Consider the following 21,974-nt stretch of genomic DNA (forward strand, 5'->3'; position numbering starts at 1 on the left):
GGCCTCAGCTGGAGTATTTTGGTCAATTCTGGGCAACGTACATTAGGAAGGATGTCAAGGCTTTAGAGAGGGTGCAGAAGAGATTGATTAGAATGGTACCGGGGATGGGGGACTTCAGTTATGTGGGGAGACTAGATAAGCTGGGGTTGTTCTCCTTAGAGCAGAGAAGGTTAAGAGGAGATTTGATCGAGGTGTTAAAAATCATGAAAGGTTTTGATAGAGTAGATAGGGAGAAACTGTTTCCACTGGCAGAAGGGTCAGTAACCAGAGGACACAGATTTAAGGTAACTGGCAAAAGAACCAGAGGGGAGATGAGGAGAAATTTTTTTAAGCAGCGAGTTGTTATGATCAGGAATGCACTGCTTGAAAGGGTGGTGGAAGCAGTTTTAAAAGGGAATTGGATAAATGCTTGAAAAGGAAAAAATTACAGAGCTATGGGGAAAGAGCGGGGGAATGGAACTAATTGGATAGCTCTTCCAAACAGCCGGCAAAGGCACGATGGGCTGAATGGCCTCCTTGTGTTCTGGGTGATTCTATGATTCTATGAAGGCCTTGGGGGTGAGTGCTACCTCCAGCAAACAGATACTAAATGTCAGAAGAAGTTCACTGGCTTCTCCCGGGCAGCCAAGGTAACAGGAAGCACTCGTACCTTGCAACAATGTGCAACTGAGGGTTGGAGTCATCTGTAACAGCGAAGCCGGCTGGGGTTACTGTGGGGATCAGGAAGTATTTATGGAGGACTTTCTTCAGGGGGTTAAATGTATGGACAGGGCAGATTGGTTTGCGGTGGGAGCAGGTTTTATGAGCTAAAATGTGCACAATGTTGCAGAAACAAAACTGTAGCAGCTCAGTTGCACCGTGTGTTTTAGGTACTAATGTGCAGCACAACAGTAACAATTCATATTTATATAGCACCTTTTAACACAGCAAAACGTCACAGGATGTTTCACAATTTGTGGTCAGACCAGAGCAGGAGTAGGAAGGGCGTTAGGTGTGCTGGCCGAAACCTCAGTTAAAGAAGTAGTTTTTCAGGAGGTTTTTAAAGGTGGTGAGAGATTTAACAAAACTAAAGGTTTAAGGAAGGATTTCCAGAGTGTGGGGGCAAGACGGCTGAAGGCTCTGCCACTAAGGGTAGAGCAGAGGGAGGAGAATATGACCACAGTTGGAAGAGCGGAAGGTATGGGGAGAAATGTAGAGGTAATTGCATGGGGACATTACCATTGCTGTAGCCTGTGCCTCCTACTTTATGAAGAACATCTCGCCTGTTGATTCATTTTGAATGTTTTCTCACAATATTGATTTGAAAACAAACATCCATTTGCCTCTGACAAGAAAGATAACAAGGTTATGCTTAGTATACACTGTTTCTTTACATGGAGAAACCTCCAATCAAAATATAAGTTGACGCGAAAGCATTTGTGTAAATTCTGTAAATTATTATTCTGTGGGGTTCTGTCAGTTTTTCATAAAGTCAGTTTATCCACTGTGAAATGAGGTATTTCTTTAATCAATCATTGCGCCTAGAATTCATAGGTTTATTGCCATCTCAACGCCACTGGTGAGAGCAACTCCAGGATGATTTATACTGTGAATATTGATTAAACTGTGACACTGACTTGCTTTGTAGAGGGAAATCACATTGGAAGCCAAGGAGATTGGCTGTTGTACAAGCACAGAGCTGTCAGGTTATTGGGTGTGTATTTAGATCATGCAGTGTAAGTGCTTTGAAATACATGTTGAACTTTGAACTTTACAACGGTTCTTGTCTCTGTTGAATAATTTCAGCTGGATATCCAGGCACAATTATGACCAGTTATTGTAGCAGAGGAACTCCACTGAGTTCAGTGGGGCTCTGCTTTCTCCATGATTAAATCTGTTTTGCTCACATTCTCAGCAACAGGTATGGTGCCATTTTTAATCCTATAATCATAGGCCCCGATATTTACGGGGAGGGTGAGGGGGGAGTGCAGTGGTGCAATGAAAATCCAGTGAGGCCGGGGATGTGGAGGTCCTGCCGAATTTAATGGCAGGACCTCATTATAACTTTTTTTTCTTCGGTTTTCCCCCCTGGCAGCCAGTCAAATTGACAGCCTGGCCGGCTGCCGGACGTGAAAGCCAGTGGCAGGAGGCCGCAGTCGGGGACCCTTGGGGAGGGTCCCCGGCAATCGGGAGGGGGGAAGGAGCGAGAAATCGGGACTTGGGAGGGGGGAAGAGAGAGACCATCATGGAAGGGAGGGAGGGAGAGAGAGAGGCCGTGATCGGCAGTAGGGAGGCTGAAGGCTTCCTTGAGGGGCCAGGGGGAGCACTGCAGCTCATCCTGGCCCACGAGGAGTGCTGTAAAAGCCACTTACCTTCTTGAGCAGGCAGCTCCCTTTTCCGAGCCGTGGGAAATCAACATGGCAACTGTTAAATTTAAATCAGGCTTCCAATTGCACTGTGGAAGCCTGATTTAATCATGTTAATAAAGTGTCCCACCTCTCTATGGCTGGACACTCGAACACCACAAAACACACTGCCGAAAAAACGGCAATGGTCGTGTATGTGGTGGGTTACATGGAACATTTTAACTGCTGACAAAATATTTTTTTGGACAGCTAGCTTGTTCACCAGATGCATCTTACAATACTCAACCCAGGAATCCAATTACCTATAATGTATCAGATGTTGTTTTACTAGCGCTGTTCATTTCTTTGGTTTGAATACGGGACTGATCTAATGTTGAATTATTTTGTGCTGGCGAAGGATTGATATCATGCGATAGTTGGCAACAAAACATTTGGGACTGTGACTTTAAACAAAAAGCAAAAAACTGCACATGCTGGAATTCTGAAAGAGAAACATAAAATGTTGGAAACACTCAGCAGGCCAGGCAGCTTCTGTGGACAGAACAGACCAGTTAGTGTTTGTGTGTGAACCCCTCTTTAAAATTATCATGGCTTTGTTGTGACATGTGAAGCTGCCTTTTTTAGTCACTGCTTTGTCAATCATCTGTGAATGAGGAATACAAAAAAATCTAAAATCTACAAAAAGGGTCTAAAATTTTCAACTGAGGTAGTATAATTTTCTCTCTGATAATTTTATAATAAGATTAATGTCTGTACTACACTGAGTGTTAAGAATACTGTCCGTATCTGAGTAATATGAGCTTCACCTCTCACTGGTTGACTACTGAATACGGGAATATTTCTTAAATTGTTGACCGCATAACAGGAGATGATGAAGTTTCAGTGAGTTATGTCAAACCTTGTAAACTAATAACGCTTGAGAAATTTCTACAAAGGTTGCGCAACACACACCTATGCCAATACGGTCAGATGTGCCCTGTTGCTAGATCATAGAATCATAGAATGGTTACAGCACAGGAGGCCATTTGGCCCATCGAGCCCGTGCCAGCTCTTTACAAGAGCAATCCAGTTAGTCCCATTCCCCCAAATCATCTCACTTGTTTCCAATAGATGATCTTCAATAGCTTGTGGGGTCACTTTACAGAACAGTGCAATTAAGTGATGTCTTGGTGAAAATTGTATTGTGCTTGAACAAATAAATGTATTTGAAATGTGTCAATTTTGAGATTCCCTGACACCTGGGTGAGTAAACGCATTGACCAAACACAAGATCAAGCTCAATTCCTGCTCTGTGCTGAGTTAGCCGATCTCGGATGGGATGGCAGTGACATATATTTGACTTTTTGTCCCCGGGCAAGAGAGAAAAAGTCGGCTTAGATACGTGCCCTGATCACTCATCTGTTGAATATTTTCTGGATGTGTGTTTATGTCAGATATTTATATATCTCAGAAAAAAAGTCAAGGATGAGACAAGGTTGTTTAGCCAATCACATCTCAGCCTTCACATACCTTAACACCCCCAGTCTGGCGATCACCCACATTCCAAGAATAAATTTTTTAAAAATCATGTTCTGGGATTACCTCTTCTTCACTGTTTTAGTATTTTAGACCTTGATGAGGTTCCCCCCCACCCCTCCAAAACACACACCTTTACTTCAAAGCTTGAGTTTCTCTAACTTTCCTCATAGCTCATTCCCTTGACATACGAACATACGAATAAAGAGCAGGAGTAGGCCATTCGGCCCCTCGAGCCTACTCTGCCATTTGATAAGATCGTGGCTGATCTAATTGTGACTTCAACCCTACTCTCCCATCTACTTACTATAACCTTTGACTCCCTTGTCAATCAGGAATCTATCTAACTCAGCCTTAAAAATATTCAATGACCCTGCCTCCACCGCTCTCTGGGGAAGGAAGTTCCACAGACTCACGACCCTCTGAGAGAAAAAAATTCTCCTCCTCATCTCCGTCTTAAATGGGAGACCCCTTATTTTTAAACTGTGGCCCCTAGTACTAGTCTCTCCTGCAAGGGGAAACATCCCTTCAGCGTCTACCTCTTCAAGTCCCCTCAGGATCATATATGTTTCAATAAGATCACCTCTCATTCTTCTAAACTCCAACTGTAGCAAAATATCTCTACTTTTATATTCCATTCCCTTTGCAATAAATGACAACATTCCATTTGCCTTCCTAATCACTTGCTGTTTTTGCATACTAACTTGTTGTGATTCATGTACTAGTGAGAATCCCTACGTGGTCAGTTTTCGGTAAAATATTAAGATGCCTACGTGGCAAAGAAGCAGAATGCAAAATGGTTAGAAAGGGTTAATTAGTTAGTAACTGAGATTGGTACAGGTGGCCTGGCCCTCCTGCTGGGCCATATGTTTGCTTAGTCAGCAGGCCTGCATTGTCTTATCAATGATAGGTCTTTGATGTGAGTCAAGGACTGGTCTGAATGTCTCCATGTTTATGGCAGATCAATATGGGTAACGAGCTTAGCCAAAGTTGAAAGACATTCCAGGTTGGGAGATAAGGAACAGAAGGAACAGGGAAGAACATTCCAAGTTGGAAAGTGAGGAAGTTATACCCTTTGATGTCTAACAGCAGCATGGTCAGCACATGATTATTTATGATTGGTCGGAAATAATGTAACCTCGCATGGCAACCTATGCCCGGCTTATGATTGGTGTTGACCCTCGTTAAGTATGCTCCAACCCCTATTGATTGTATAAAAACGTGTGGATTTCTGTATGTTTTTGTTCTTGCTCTGCCAGCATAGAGGGACTCTATCAGGAGTCCAAATCAATGCTGCAGACTAAGAACCCTGCTATTAAAGTTGTGCTGAACTTTAAAATGTATTCGACTTCAGTTATTACTGAACCAGACTGAGGGGAAAGAATCCGGATCGTCACTAGGACACCCAGATCCCTTTGTACCTCAGAGTTCTGCAATCTCTCTCCATTTAAATAATATACTGCTTTTCTATTCCTCCTGCCAAAGTGAACAAGTTCACATTTTCCCACATTATACTCAATCTGCCAAATTATTGCTCACTCACTTAACCGACCTACAACCCCCGCAGACTTCTTATGTCCTCTTCACAATTTAACAACCATACGTTCGGTCCCTTCATCCAAGTCATTGATATAGATTGTAAATAGTTGAGGCCCCAGTAATGATTCCTGTTGTACTCCACTCATTACATCTTGCCAACCTGAAAATGACCCATTTATGCCTACCCTTTGTTTCCTGTTATCTAACCAATCCCTTATCCAGCTAATATGTTACCCCCTACACCATGAACTCTTATTTTGTGTTTTTTTTTATTCGTTCACGGGATGTGGGCGTCGCTGGCGAGGCCAGCATTTATTGCCCATCCCTAATTGCCCTCGAGAAGGTGGTGGTGAGCCGCCTTCTTGAACCGCTGCAGTCCGTGTGGTGACGGTTCTCCCACAGTGCTGTTAGGAAGGGAGTTCCAGGATTTTGACCCAGCGACAATGAAGGAACGGCGATATATTTCCAAGTCGGGATGGTGTGCGACTTGGAGGGGAACATGCAGGTGGTGTTGTTCCCATGCGCCTGCTGCTCTTGTCCTTCTAGGTGGTAGAGGTCGCGGGTTTGGGAGGTGCTGTCGAAGAAGCCTTGGCGAGTTGCTGCAGTGCATCCTGTGATGGTGAAGGGAGTGAATGTTTAGGGTGCCAATCAAGCGGGCTGCTTTATCTTGCATGGTGTCGAGCTTCTTGAGTGTTGTTGGAGCTGCACTCATCCAGGCAAGTGGAGAGTATTCCATCACACTCCTGACTTGTGCCTTGTAGATGGTGGAAAGGCTTTGGGGAGTCAGGAGGTGAGTCACTCGCCGCAGAATACCCAGCCTCTGACCTGCTCTCGTAGCCACAGTATTTATATGGCTGGTCCAGTTCAGTTTCTGGTCAATGGTGACCCCCAGGATGTTGATGGTGGGGGATTCGGCGATGGTAATGCCGTTGAATGTCAAGGGGAGGTGGTTGGACTCTCTCTTGTTGGAGATGGTCATTGCCTGGCACTTATCTGGCGCGAATGTTACTTGCCGCTTATGAGCCCAAGCCTGGATGTTGTCCAGGTCTTGCTGCATGCGGGCTCGGACTGCTTCATTATCTGAGGGGTTGCGAATGGAACTGAACACTGTGCAGTCATCAGCGAACATCCCCATTTCTGACCTTATGATGGAGGGAAGGTCATTGATGAAGCAGCTGAAGATGGTTGGGCCTAGGACACTGCCCTGAGGAACTCCTGCAGCAATGCCCTGTGTAGCAGCCTTTGATGTGGCACCTTGTCAAAAGCCTTCTGGAAATCCAAGTACACCACATCCACAGGATCCCCTTTATCCACGTTGCTTGTTACTTCCTCAAAGAACTCTAATAAATTAGTCAAACACGATTTCCCTTTCATAAAGCCATGTTGATTCTGCCTAATTGCATTGAGATTCTCAAAGTGCCCTGCTATAACCTTCTTAATAATAGATTCTAGCATTTTCCCTATGACAGATGTTAAGCTAACTGGCCTGTAGTTTCCTGCTTTCTGTCTCCATCATTTCTTGAATAGAGGAGTTACATTCGCTATTTTCCAATCTGATGGGTCCCTTCCAGAATCTAGGGAATTTTGGAAAATTAATACCAATGCATCTACTATTTCTGCAGCCACTTCTTTTAAGACCCTAGGATGAAGTCTGTCAGGACCTGGGGACTTGTCAGCTTTTAATTCTATTAATTTTTTCAGAACCCTTTCCCTGGTGATTGTAAATTTTTTAAGTTCCTACCTCCCTTTCACCTCTTGATTCACAATTATTTCTGGCATGTTATTTATATCCTCTACAGTGAAGACGGACACAAAATATTTGTTTAATTCACCTGCCATTTCCTTGTTCTCCATTATTAATTCCCCAGACGCACTCTCTAGAGGACCAACGCTCACTTTACTTACTCTTTTCCTTTTTAAATACCTGTAGAAACTCTTACTATCTGTTTTTATATTTCCAGCTAGCTTTCTCTCGTACTCTAATTTCTCCCTCCTTATTATTCTTCTAGTCATTCCTTGCATTTTTTTATATTTGTCTTCTGACTTGTCACTAATTTTTGTGGAATTGTATGCTTTTTCTTTCAATTTGATACTATCTTTAACTTCCTTAGTTCGCCACGGACGGTACGTCCTTCCCCTAGAGTCTTTCTTTCTCACTGGAATGTATCTTTGCTGAGTGTTATGAAATATCTCATTAAATGTCTGCCACTGCATCTCCTCTGACCTATCCCTTAACCTAATTTCCCAGTTCACTTTAGCCAGCTCTGTCTTCATGCCCTCATAATTGCCCTTATTAAAGTTTAAAACACTAGCCTTAGACCTACTCTTCTCTCCCTCAAACTGAATACGAATTACATTGGGGATTATTCTTATCGCTTTTCACTGCAGCCTCTGTAATGCACGTAAGATCTTATTGCAGTGTGGTAACCAGAACCAAGAGCGTACTCAAAGTGAGGCCTGACTATTACATGTCTGATACAGACAGGGCGAGGAATTGCTACAATGCCCCTCCCCCTCCCAGCAGGCAGACAACCTGCCAACACTCATTGTTGACAACTGAAGAACGGCCACTCAACTGAAGCAGGTTCGACACCTAGGAAACCATATCCTTGTGTAAATGATTGCTTTCAGTGGAAGGACAAAGGCAGACAATTGGTGGAGAAGGAAAATATTAAAAAAAGAAATGCGTCTGTTCTTGTAATATGGAGCATTGACTCTTGGGATAAGTGGTACATTACCATTCTCAAAATAGATGAACAGATCAGATTGTTCAACCGTATTTCACATTCAACTGTAACCTTTATTTTTCTTCATTCATTTCACAGATGATGGCTGCTTCATTGAATAAATGGATGGATATGGATGGATGAAGGTATGACTAACAGATGAAAATCATATAAAAATTGTTAAAGACAGGATCAATTAGTACAACTCTTAATAAAATGTTCCTGTTTGTGTATCTCTGCTGTCTCTAAATGAGATTAATAATGTATAACCCATTAGCTGACCTAAGTAGCAATGGGAAACAGTCAATGAGTGGGTAATGGAGGGGTGGATTGACACTGTGGTATGAGTGGACACATTTGGCTCGATTTTAGCGTCGGGTTTCCTGTGCGTTATCGGCGGGGCGGGCTCCAAAATGTCAATTTCCACGTGCGGGAGCGGATCGCGCCGAGATCCCGACCACTTCCGGGTGCTGCGCTGACGTGCGGGGCTGCGTGCGCAGACCCCGCTGGTGGGAATCCCGCAGGCACTTAAAGCCAGCGGGGTTCCACTTGAGTGTACTTACCTTGCTTGTTGAGGTCATTACATGAGCTGAATCAGCTGTCAAAACAGGAAGTGTGGGATTTTACCTTCAAGGCAGAGTGTTCCACACACTGGGGGAAACAGTCTCCCTTCAACCGGTCGTGTTGCAGCCAGCAGCCTGTGGCAGCTGCCAAGGTGCACTCCACAGCGGGTGGGAGAGCCCTCACCCACGCAGGAGGCCACCGCGTCACATAGGGCAACCCCTGCCCTCCACCAACCCCCGCCAAGCCAGAGGACAGACCGACGTGAAACCGCAGCCCCAGTGCGAGGAACCACCTACCTACCGTGCACAACCCTTCAGACCAACACCTGCCAGATGGGTGGTGCGTTGACATCCTCGGAGGACGAACAGCATGACCAGCCCCAGCAGCCTCGCAGTCCACGCCGTCCGCCTCGGAGACGTGGAGCCCCCCAACACGGTGCTGTGGCACACCCACCTGCACAGCAGGAGGGAGGGCAACCACAGAGAGAGATGCGTTGCAGGAGGCACTACCCTCCGCACAGGGTGTACAGACCGAGGCTCAGCTTCATGGACCTCTCCGAGGAGCAGTGCATACGTCGGCTCAGAGTCAATCGACATGTAGTCGCCGACATCTGCAACCTCCTTAACGACGAGCTGCTCCCTGATGGACCAAGCAGCATCTTCTTACCTGTCGCCGTCAAAGTCACCACTGCCCTCAACTTCTTCGCATCCGGATCCTTCCAGGGTGCCACCGGGGACATCACTGGGGTCTGTCAGTCGTCTGCACACAAGTGCATAAGGCAGGTCACCGATGGGTTGTTCCGCAGGGCCTCGCACTACATCAACTTCGCCATGGACGAGCGCAGCCAGATGGAGAGGGCGGTTGGATTCCATGCCATGGCTGGCTTCCCACGGGTACAGGGTGTAATCGACTGCACCCACATCGCAATACGGGCACCTCCACATGAGCCAGGGCTGTTCATCAACAGGAAGGGGTATCACTCCATGAACGCCCAGCTCATCTGTGACCACCGCCAGAGATTCCTACACGTGTGCGCCAGATACCCCGGCAGCTGCCACGATGCCTTTGTCCTCAGGGAGTCCACCGTCCCGCCCATCCTCCACGCACCCAACGCCGGCAACGGCTGGCTCTTCGGCGACAAGGGGTATCCCCTACACACGTGGCTCATGACGCCTCTGAGGAACCCCATCACCGAGCCGGAGCGTCGGTACAATGACAGCTACACTGCTACCAGGTCTACAATTGAGCATACCATAGGGCTGCTCAAGATGCGCTTCAGGTGCCTTGATCGTTCTGGGGGAGCGCTCCAATACACACCATTCAGAGTGGCACGAATCATAGTTGTCTGCTGTGCCCTGCACAACATGGCCCAACAGAGAGGGGTGCCGCTGGAGGAGGCCCCATCCACACCCGCCACCCACATTGAGGACGGCGATGAGGACGAGGAGGAGGAGGTGGAGGAGGAGGAGGAGGACGCGCCAGAGGATGGTGGACGACCCATGCGCCGAACCACGACTCACCGGGATGCTCGCCGGGCCAGGGAGGCACTCATACGTCAACGGTTCTCCTAGTGTCAGACAGTGCGAGGCGCTCGCATCTCCTCACCTGCACATGCGAGGGGCCATACCAGCCCCCTCCACTGAAGAGTGTTGCCAGTACCCACACACCCACAGCAGTGTGCCCAATGGGCGGCAGCAGGTGTTCGCCGTCATGAGGGGCTGCACGGAACGCACCTATTGCACAGGCCGCGGAAGAATGGACGAGAGGTGGCAGGAGTGGTGAGAACGATAGTGTTTAATATGTACAATGTGAAATACTATAAACAAAACATGTACAAATTAACTGACACCCTGGTGCATTCCCTTTGTGCTTATAACGCCTTTGGATTTCTTTTGCTGGAACCCCTACGTGGTGCTACCCCTGTGGCTCCAGCAGAGGTAGTGGCAGGTTGCTCCTGTTCTTGCCCTGACCGGGTAGATGCTTTGGGCGGACGGCCCCTGGGTTTCGGTGCCCGTGAGGGCACCTCCACAGACTGCTCCTCCTGCACCTGTGCAGGGGCAGACTCAGCCACCTGGAGAGGAGGCACCATTGCGGGTACTGGTTGAGAGGGGGGCAACGGGTGGGACGTGGGGGCGCCTTGAGAAGCGTCCCCACTTCCATGTCCCTGGTCACCATCACCCCTCTCGTGGCCTCGGCCCACATCACCCCTTCCACCCTGCTGGACGGCAGTTTGGATGGCATGTGTGAGGCCTTGCAAGGCCACCCCTAGTGTATCCGTCAGCCTGTTTATGGCGACGGAATGTTGCTCACCCTGAATCCGTACAGCCGTTGTCAGGGCCTGCACGGACTCGATGTGGAGCTGTGCGTGATGCTCGAGGGAGGCCAGCCTGTCCTCCACTGCAGACGCTCCCGCACCTACCCGCGACACTATGTCGTCGGTACCCTCCTGTGCCTGCGCCACCAATGCCCGCATGCAGGAGTTGGACTCCTCCATCGCCTGCGCAATTGTGGACAATGCGCGCGGCACCTCTCCCAGTACCTCGGCAATTAGCTGGTGCCCCTCGACGGCTCTCCTTTTCACTGGTGGCCCCCTGGGTTCAGCATCTGGGTCCAGCTGAGCAGAGCCTGGAGATGAGTGCTCCCACCGACGCGGACCCTCCGCGGCTGCCCCTGCCACCAGGGTCTGCTCATGCTCACTCGTGCGCGGTGAATCACCAAGTGCTACCCCAACTAGTTGGCGAGGGGGACCCACCGAGGTGCATGTCTCTGCGCTGGTGGATGGTTGGCTCAGATGTGACGATGCACCCTCAGAGACCGCCATGTCCTCTGAGGAATCGCCCTCCTCAATCACAGCGCTCGCAGATGGCCCTGCAAGAGAACAGAGGGCACTATGAGGCATGTGCACCAACGTTACAGTGCGCCTGATGGCAGGTGATGATACGGTCACTCGCGATCATGGGTGTTGAGTGTCAGCTTTCCCTTACCGGCCGTTTCTGCAGCGACAGACTCGCCATCTGCGACAGACAGGCAATGTGGCGTGCGGGCGAGGTCGAGCGCCTCCACCTCTGTGTCTGTCAGGTCGACCACGTGCGGCGGGCCACCTCCGGTGCGTGCCCTTTGCCTGTTGTTCTTGCTTCTCTTCTCCTGTCAAGGCAAAACACAGATGCGTGAGTGGGTGCATATTGCATAGTGAGACGCATCGAGCATCAGTGTGGGTGGGTTGAGCATGGGGCAGATGGATGGGAGGATGCGTGTGCCACATGCCCATCCCGTTGCATGGGGATTGGGGTGTGTGGTAGTGTTCGGGTGGGGACAGGGACGGTGGGTACTTGCGGGCACGGTGAGGATGGTGAGTGAGTGGCTGTGAGGATTGCTGTGGGAGCGCTGTGGTGGCTCTGCAGGAGGGGTTGTGATCTGTTTGGCGTGATGGTGGGGACGGGTTGTGGGAGGGTGCGTTGGTGTACTCACCTTGCTGGACCTAGTGAGGTCATTGAACCGCTTGCGGCACTGCTCCCATGTCCTGGGGGTGTTGGCCCTGCTGCTGACCTCCGCCGCCACCTCTGCCCATGCCTTCCTGGTGGCGGCGGCAGGACACTTGCGTCCGTCCGCAGGGAACAGCGTGTCCCTCCTCCTCCTCACGCCCTCCAGCATCAGCTGCAGCGCGAGGTCCGAAAAACGTGGCGCAGCCTTTCCCCTGGGTTGAGCCATCACGTCTTGCCTACTGATTGCAGCAGGAGGGGCTTTGGGAGACTGCCCCTTTAAGTGGAGCTCCTACATCGCGTCGATGGTACTGCGCATGCGCAGCCCGCCGGCACGCAGCTGGGGAGCGGAGAACCCGGAAGCAGGGCTTAATCAGTTCAATTATCCCGCGATCGCGCGGGGGGCGCACGCAATTAGCCGTCCGCGTTTTCCACGCTCCCGGAGGACCACCCGCTGGGAACCCGCAGGCCTGCTAAAATCGAGCCCATTGTGTAGGTAACAGAGGAACTAGTTAACCCAATGTTATTAAGAGACAGTATTAGACAGATGATAGAAAGATTGACATTGTAGTAATAGCATAAGGCTTGGGTAGATATGGAGAGGCTGATTGAGGTGCTTGACAATGTTGAGTCAATAGCAGGAATTATGAATAATGACAAACAGCAAACAAGCCCCATCCCTTCTCTAGCCCGATACCATTTGAAATTGCTTTTTCTTTATTTTGTATATAACACCTTGTTGACTTTGAACACATTATACAAGCAGGTTAATTCAACCATAGTTTGATGGGATAGAATTGCCCTCCCACTTGGTCAGATCCATTTTTACATTGCACAGTTATGAAGTGAGATTACTGCATGTGTGTGCTACGTGTTGATCAGCAGTAGGGGGATAAATGATTGGGGCAATAGTCATTTATTGCTGTGCATTGGCAGATGATCTTTTGTGCCAGTGGCAAAGATGGTCCTACAAAGGAGAAACAACAACACAGGGAAACTGCAAAAAAAACCCCATAAAATGTAGAATGAGAAAAGGCCATTAGGTCCATCAAACCTTCTCATCTGCAAATAATGCACCCTAGGATGGACTCCGCCCTAACTATTTTAATATTTTGTGGGAAAGTTTTGCATAAATAATCCTGATCCCCAAATGAATCAAATGAATCTCCAGAATATCTATCTGACCCCATATCTCCAGTATTCAGCAGCTATATTTGGCCACTCTATAGACAGCACTAGTGAAAGCTCACCTTCCCAGCCTCAGTAACATGGGAACCATTGTGTCTTATGGAAACTGTGATAATTTCAGGCTAAATTTATCCATTTAATCTTCAATCCTACGTTCAACTGGATATTTATCCAATTTTTGAAGGCATCAATTCTTTTTCCTGGGGTTCTCTTCCACACATCCTCCACTGGTTTGGTGTGGGATTTCTTCTAATTTCTAGCGTTAATTTTTTACCTGTGATCTTCTACTTCAGAATCAACAAAACACTGATGTTAAAACTGACATTTTACTGTCTGGCAATGATCGCAGAAAGGCAGAACCAGATTCCTATAAATAAATAGCTGACATCATAAAAGTTATCATAGAGTCATAGAGTTATACAGCACGGATAGAGGCCCTTCGGCCCATCGTGTCCGCGCCGGCCATCAAGCCCTGTCTACTCTAATCCCATATTCCAGCATTTGGTCCGTAGCCTTGTATGCTATGGCATTTCAAGTGCTCATCCAAATGCTTCTTGAATGTTGTGAGGGTTCCTGCCTCCACAACCCTTTCAGGCAGTGAGTTCCAGACTCCAACCACCCTCTGGGTGAAAAAGTTCTTTCTCAAATCCCCTCTAAACCTCCCGCCTTTTACCTTGAATCTATGTCCCCTTGTTATAGAACCCTCAACGAAGGGAAAAAGCTCCTTAGTATCCATCCTATCTGTGCCCCTCATAATTTTGTACACCTCAATCATGTCCCCCCTCAGCCTCCTCTGCTCCAAGGAAAACAAACCCAATCTTCCCAGTCTCTCTTCATAGCTGAAGCGCTCCAGCCCTGGTAACATCCTGGTGAATCTCCTCTGCACCCTCTCCAAAGCGATCACATCCTTCCTGTAGTGCGGCGACCAGAACTGCACACAGTACTCCAGCTGTGGCCTAACCAGTGTTTTATACAGCTCCATCATAACCTCCTTGCTCTTATATTCTATGCCTCGGCTAATAAAGGCAAGTATCCCATATGCCTTCTTTACCACCTTATCTACCTGTTCCGCCGCCTTCAGGGATCTGTGAACTTGCACACCAAGATCCCTCTGACCCTCTGTCTTGCCTAGGGTCCTCCCATTCATTGTGTATTCCCTTGCCTTGTTAGTCCCTCCAAAGTGCATCACCTCGCACTTTTCCGGGTTAAATTCCATTTGCCACTGTTCTGCCCATCTGACCAACCCATCTATATCGTCCTGCAGACTGAGGCTATCCTCCTCGCTATTTACCACCCTACCAATTTTTGTATCATCAGCGAACTTACTGATCATACCTTTTACATTCATATCCAAGTCATTAATGTAGACCCCAAACAGCAAGGGACCCAGCACCGATCCCTGTGGTACCCCACTGGCCACAGGCTTCCAGTCACAAAAACAACCTTCGACCATCACCCTCTGCCTTCTGCCACTAAGCCAGTTTTGTATCCAAAGTGCCAAGGCACCCTGGATTCCATGGGCTCGTACCTTCTTGACCAGTCTCCTGTGGGGGACTTTATCGAAGGCCTTACTGAAATCTATGTATACCACATCCACTGCGTTACCCTCATCCACACGCCTAGTCACCCCCTCAAAAAATTCAATCAAATTAGTCAGACATGATCTTCCCTTGACAAAGCCATGTTGACTATCCCTGATTAATCCTTGCTTCTCCAAGTGGAGACTAATTTTGTCTTTCAGAATTTTTTCCAATAATTTTCCTACCACTGATGTTAGGCTCACTGGCCTGTAGTTCCCCGGTTTTTCCCTACTCCCCTTCTTGAATAATGGTACTACATTAGCGGTTCTCCAGTCCTCTGGCACATCCCCTGTGGCCAGAGAGGTTCTGAATATATGTGTCAGAGCCCCCGCAATCTCCTCCTTTGCCTCACACAGTAGCCTGGGATACATTTCGTCCGGGCCTGGGGATTTATCCATTTTTAGGCCTGCTAAAACCGCCAATACCTCCTCCCGCTCGATGTTAATATGTTCGAGTATATCACAGTCCCCCTGCCGTATTTCTATGTCTACATCGTCCTTCTCCATAGTGAAAACAGATGCAAAAAACTTGTATCAGTTAGTAAGAGGATGAAGAAAAAGCTTTAATTATCAGGTCTCCTCTTTCATATCTTAATAGTTTTGAGGTGTGTTTTTAACACTGGAGATAATTTCAGTCTCCAGTCAAAGCCAATTCAAAACATGACGCACCCTAATTATTATCACAACTGATGTAAGATTTGCATGTGAATTTGGACGGGAGATGACGACTTAAAAAAAAGAGCCCAGGAAGGGCACACTTAGCTGAACAAAAGAGCAATAAATAACAGGTTGCTTGAAGCCTGCTCTGCCCAATTCAGTGCTTCTCACTTGTATCAGCTAGAAATAATTCTCATATTTTCAGTCAGCCTCACTCCTAGGTATAAAAAATTCAACTTCAGAGATAAATACCAAGTGCATCCATTTATGTGTCTCTGTATAAGTAGCTCTGTATTCTATCATATGTAGCTTGTATTTTCTTTTTAAAAAGGGATGCAACTACACTCGTCCTACCTTTGTGTTATGTGTAACATGCACAATTTCTGTAGAAACTGTATTGTAAGTTAATATGCAGTCTCTCATTGAGAAGCAACGGGCCAGATCTTGCGGGAGCGAGGCATCTCACGGTGTGTACCGTTAGTTGGACATTTTCCTGCTCCCTTCAGCTCGAAATTTTTTTGCACTGTAATTTGCTGGAAGTGCGAGCTGGTAACGGAACTGCGAATGCAAAGGGGCATCTGGGAACTCAGTGAACGATGGGACCAATAGTCTGTCTCCTTAATCAATGAGATTTAAGGATTGAGAAAGAAACAGGAACGATGGAGAAGGAGGGTGAATTAGAGTCAAATAAGGTACACAAAGGGAAATGGAGGGAAAGAAAGATTGGATTAAGAGAGCGAAAAAAAGAGATAGAAAGGAAAAGTAAGAAATTTTAAAATTTAAAATTTGACATTTTTAATATCTCGAAGGAGAATTTACTACACGCAGGAATGAGACTCAACAGTTTAAATTGTTCCCTTTCTGGGCCAGAGAGGTTGATTTGCATTGCATTAACAATTATCACGTGGTTAAAAGGGTTGTTATGGTTTTAATCACCAGCCCTAACTTTCTGCGGCGAATTTAAGAGCAATTAATGTGCAAATCCTGCAAGTTCTTGTAAATAACGGGAAGGTTGAGAGCGAGATGCTGTTTGTGCGAAGCAAATGACGGAGCGGAGGAAATCGACCAGCAAGCTCTGGAGATTCGCAGCTCACGGCGTATCTCTTAATCCCCTGAACTTGCTGGCCGATTTGTGCGTTAATAACGGCGTGCGTTGGTAACACGCCATTATTTTTCCAGTAAGATTAAGCCCAATGATTCACTGGTGCCACCCATTCCAGTAATGGCCTGGATTAATGGGCCAGACACTGAAGCCCCGATGCGGATGGCGATCCGTCCGACCCTCCACTCCCTCCCCCCCGCCATGAGGCCCAGGCAATTTTAACAGCCAGGTCTCAATTTTATTTCCCTTCACTGACTTTTGCCCGAAGCCGGTGGGGATGACGCTGAGGCTGGCAGGCAAGAAATAGCCCCCGGCAAAGTATGTGAGAAAGGGAGGGGGATGGAAAATGATGGCAGTCGGGGGAGGCTTGGGGCTGGGGCTACGGAGGCCCATCATCTGCTGGAGGAGCACTCGTTAAGACAGTACATCTTTAACCCTGTAGATAGCCAGTTTAGCATTCAACCTCACCTTAAGCCAAATCACTGCCTGCAGTGTAAAACCTTAATAATTTGTTCTTGCTGAAGGTATCCTTAAATAGAAATCGTGTGTTGAGTTATTAGAATAAAATTCCATGATCAGGGGCACAGTTGGGGCGTGATTTCGATGGCTGGGGTGACTAATTTGAAGCAGAACCTGGATCTGCAGTGTTCCCACCTCTCTTGTGGCCTGGAGAGGGACAATTGTCTTTACCAAGTTGCTCCTGTTCCCTGAAGTGAAGCAAAAGAACTTGTAATCCAATTTTCATCGACCCAGTCTGGGCCTCCGGAGTCCCCTCCCAGTACGGTACAGTGCTACTCCGACTTGCTCCTTTTCAGTGAGGTGGACACTCTCTGTTGTACTGCTACAGATGCTCTGAATATTCAAATGACCCCTGTCCCAGGATTTGGGACCAGGTTGGTGGCGGGTTACAGTGGGGGATGGAATTCTCCACTGTAATCGAGATTGCCAGATTTCTAGGCTATTACGGAGTACAAGACCTATTTTTGATTCACTTTTCTCCCCTTCTCTAGGCATTGGTTCATGCATGGGTACAGCTCCATGGGAGCTGGGAGCTCTACAGTATCTCATCCAGGAGCCATTCTTCATGTGTGTTCATAGACATTGCTTGGTACTATTGGCAATTTTACTGTATGAAGGTTTAATAATTTCCCCTCAGTTATTTTAAACAGAGGTGTTAGTTCAGTTATTTGGGTAAACACCAATGTTAATATAGAGGAGAAGAATTTCTACAAGTGCGTTAAGTGCTCATGTGAAAACTTTGCCTACAGTAATTTCCACCCTTGTGTGTCAGGCTGTTTGACAGTGGGAGTATTACACTTGACCCCAACTAGACATTTGCACACATATGTACAGGGGGTCATTGGATAGCATCCAGGATTGAGAGCGCTGGTTGGTTTCTTGCTTCTTTAGTCCATGATGTCAAGGCCAATTGCAGATACCCTACCAACTGTTGTCACAGACTAAGATTAGCTAACTAAGAGCAGACTGAGACCTTCTGGTCTCTATATAGCTTAGCTGCACATTGCCTTTATCAATTTAACCAACTTAACCAGCAGGGGAGCTCAGCAATCATAATGTTTAAGTAGGTACATGTTTTCCTTTACCGATTTACCAACGGCTTTGAAAATTTCTGCTTCTTTTCAAAATTGCTCTCTGTTGACTCCAGAAGACTCAAAATAACAAGAACAATATGAGTGGATAGGCAAAGGCGAAGGCTCCACTCTAAAATCTCATCTCCTATTTTTCCATTGACACAGGGCCACAAGTTGCAACAGTCTGGCAGCATACCAAAGAAATGTTGGGTGGGCTTTTGCTGAAAGAAAGAGTATCTGTTGGAACTGTTGGCAGTGTTTTAAGTGGTGATAGTCTGTTTTTTCCACATGTGTAGGTGTCTACCTTCCCGAAGTGATTGGATGGGATTTAATAAAACTTACCGTCAACTCTTGGCAAACTATGTTGGCAATTTCAATTTTGCAATTGCAGCTGTATAAATTAAGAACCTTCTGTTTGTGTCATCTAACTGAATCATTTCCTTTGGCATCTATGTTCCAGGCCTCGCACAGCCAAACTGGTGGCAGGAGGGAGCCAAGGAATGTGATGCAGAATGTGCTAGTGGATTTGCACTAAAATAAAAAATGGCAATTTATTCTTGAATTAAAAAGAATAACGGGGAAGAACTGAAGATGTCCAAGAAGGGGCGTGGGAAGGCTGAAAAGCCTGAAGCCCTAATAGCTGCCTTACAGGCTGCTAATGAGGAACTCAGGACTAAACTGACTGATATACAAATAGAGCTTCATCAGGAGAAATGTAAGGTGAGTGATGCCTCTTTATTTGGTTAAATACAGCGAAGGGGGATAAAAGTATAGTCTTGGAAGTATTTCCCAGTTGAATCTAAAATAATGAATAATGTACAAACCTTTAATAAGAACTAATTGATAAGCAGTCAGAAAAACCACGATTGAGGTATTGTAGCCCAAGATTGCGGTTGTTGTAATCATTTTAAGTGTTTACGCTAATAGAGGTTTCTAATCATTTTGGCCAGAAGGTTGACTAACAGAATAATCATTAACCTTTAATCATTGAAGCTTTTTTTCACCATAGAGTACACATCCTGTAGGGGAGGCTGTACTATTTGATATAAATACCACCTGATGTTATACCAAGCCACATAGACCAGGAAAGCCCCGAGATTGATCCTTGGCCTGTACCGAGTTAGCTGATCTCAGCTGAGGCACAGTGGAGTTCTACAATAGACATCAGTGCTCCCAGACGAGTGAAGGGAAAGGTCATCTATGGCTTTCCGCTTCTCATCACCTTCCAGTGACTTCTGCTTGAAGGTTTTTGTGTAGATGTTGGATGAGGACAGGCCTAGATCAGCTGCGAGACCTTCTATGGAAGATTGGATATTTGGGTGAGATATCCTGAGGGCTGCCATGACCTGTGGAACTAAAGTTCTGTACAAGTCACCAACATCAGTCAATGAGAAGAGAAAGTTGCAAAAAGCAAAGCAAGTGTCCTTCTGCAGGAGAATTAGATATCCATCCTAAATACTTCCTTATTTTGGATACTAGTGGAGCAATGCTGAAAGCAGCCTTACAGGCTAAAACTGCAGAGTATCTAAGTCATCAATCATTCAGTCAGTACCGGTAAATGTTTCTCTTGATCAACCCTTATTCTCTGTTCTTTCTGGAACCATTGCCTGCAAAAGTTGAATTTTAGCTCCAGTTACCAAAATATTTCTACAGAGAAAGACTAAAACAATGTCTATATATTCATAGAATCATACAACATAGAAGAAGGCCATTCGGCCCATCATGCCTGTGCCAGCTTCTTGAACGAGCTATGCAATTAATCCCACTCCCCTGCTCGTTCCCTATAGCCCTGCCATAAACCTGGACAAGGCAGACTTGACCATCTTTCCCAATTTCTACATCACTTTTACGATAATTGCAAGAGCTACTGAGCAGCACTGGTTTCTCTCTGTCACCTTTGAACTTCCTATCACTTTAAGGTTAACTGTCAAGAGCTAAAGGTAAACACAATGCAACTTATAGCTGCCCACTGATAAACCCTTCCAAATCACAGCTGAACCACTTCTGGTTTGATTTCATGCCCATATGAAAATCGAGAGGACTGTGTTACTCATTGACTCGTTTGTTCCTCACAAGTGGCAGCACCTTACATTATTTTCAATTTTCATGCCAACTTTTGACTGATAAAAGATCGAAACGTCATTATGCAGTTAAAATGCCCATATTTAGTTCAGTTGCTCGTATGGTATTAAATCTGCTATTTTACTCCCCAGTGCACTGTTTGTTTTGGCATTTCAATTGTCTGTGTTATTATGCTTTCAGGTTAGTAAACTTGAACGAGAAAAGGTACAAGAGGTGAAGCGTATAAGGGAGCAGGAGCAGCACAAGCACACAGCAACAGTCACAGACTTGAAAAGCAAACTCCACGAGGATAAAATGAAAGAACTGCAGTCTGTTCGAGAGACGTTGATAAAGCAACATGATCAAGAACTGGCTCGTACGATCAAAATCAAAGACCACGAGATTCAGCGACTTAAGTCACTTGTGAATGCACTGCGAGATGGCAGCAGTGACAAAGTAAGAACAGCGTTGTCTAATGAGGCCCGGGACGAGGCTCGGAAAGCATTTGACTCTGAGCGCCTTAAACTGTTGCAGGAACTAAGTGAACTGAAATCAGCCAAGAAACAGGTGGACGAGTCACTGAACAACATGATTCAATCAGATAAGATAAAGGCGGGAAATTTGAGGAGTGAGCACCACTCCCATCAAGAGGCCATTGCCAAAATCAAATGGGAGTCTGAAAAGGACATCCGAAGGCTGGTGAGGATTATTGATTTCATGACTTCAGCAGTTCCATTGTCATTTCAAAGGCTTTGCTTTTTTTAAAAAAACAGTATTGTAATCTTGGCAAATCTTGCATGTGTCAGGTAATTTTTCATAGTTAAAAGAAAAAGAGAGATTTGCATTTATAAAGCACTTTATCACATTTTCCAGAAACGTCTCAAAACACTTCACATAAATTGAATTACTTTAAAGTGCAGTGACTTGTTATATAAGCAAATATTAATGTGTATGTAGTCAACATGCTAAAATTATAACCACTGTAATGGCCAATTGCATTGGTGGCACGCAAATGCTATTTAGTGGCAGTGTTTTCATTGAAACTGATACCCTATAGCATGGGGTTAACAGGCAAGAAAATCCAAACTGGGGGCCAACCAGGCGGCATTATCCAAAGGAATGGATTTGTGGGAGTTAAGAATGTAGTTTTGCGTGTCATCAAGGTGAGGGATGTTAGTTCTGAGGGTTTGGAGTGCTTCCCATTTGAGGTACTCATTTTCAGCATCATTCCCAGGTCACGTATAAAACAAACAGTATTGACACAGCCACATGCAACTCTGCCCAACCCAGAAGAACACCTCTTACTGCACCAATTTCACAAAAGGGCCCTGATTCAGACGCAGGACCCTGAATGAGATATTTTCCATTTCCAGCCATTCTGAATTAGATTGGGACAGTTTTAGTGCTGTGGACCCATGCTCACTAGGTGCTGGATTGAGCCTATCTGAACTCCTTTCATATAGGGCCCTTACAGAGAGCAGACAGAGGAGGCTTTCATTTCATCAGTCTGGAATGGATTTGAACCTGGGTCGGCGAGGTGAAAGGCCAGTGTCTAGTCCACTATATCATTCAGTTTTCCATCTGAATAATCAAGGGTTATAAAGAAAAAAGTAATAAAACACAATGT

The 21,974-nt window shown here is 46.4% G+C and overlaps 1 protein-coding gene across 5 annotated transcripts in view; it reads left to right on the forward strand.

The window, feature by feature from the left end:
- LOC137332582 (janus kinase and microtubule-interacting protein 2-like) overlaps positions 1-21,974 on the forward strand; it is a 344,895-nt gene that overhangs the window by 103,271 nt on the left and 219,650 nt on the right. For all 5 annotated transcript variants that reach the window (XR_010965701.1, XR_010965702.1, XR_010965703.1 and 2 more), the window contains exons 2-4: positions 8,225-8,271; positions 18,747-19,006; positions 20,549-21,046. Coding sequence is in view for 1 of the 5 variants with exons in the window: in XM_067996512.1 (XP_067852613.1) it covers positions 18,878-19,006; positions 20,549-21,046 (627 nt within the window). In the remaining 4 variants the exon portion in view is untranslated. The remainder of the gene's footprint in view (positions 1-8,224; positions 8,272-18,746; positions 19,007-20,548; positions 21,047-21,974) is intronic.

The sequence above is a fragment of the Heptranchias perlo genome, chromosome 14, assembly GCF_035084215.1.
Source record: "Heptranchias perlo isolate sHepPer1 chromosome 14, sHepPer1.hap1, whole genome shotgun sequence".
NCBI lineage: Eukaryota > Metazoa > Chordata > Chondrichthyes > Hexanchiformes > Hexanchidae > Heptranchias > Heptranchias perlo.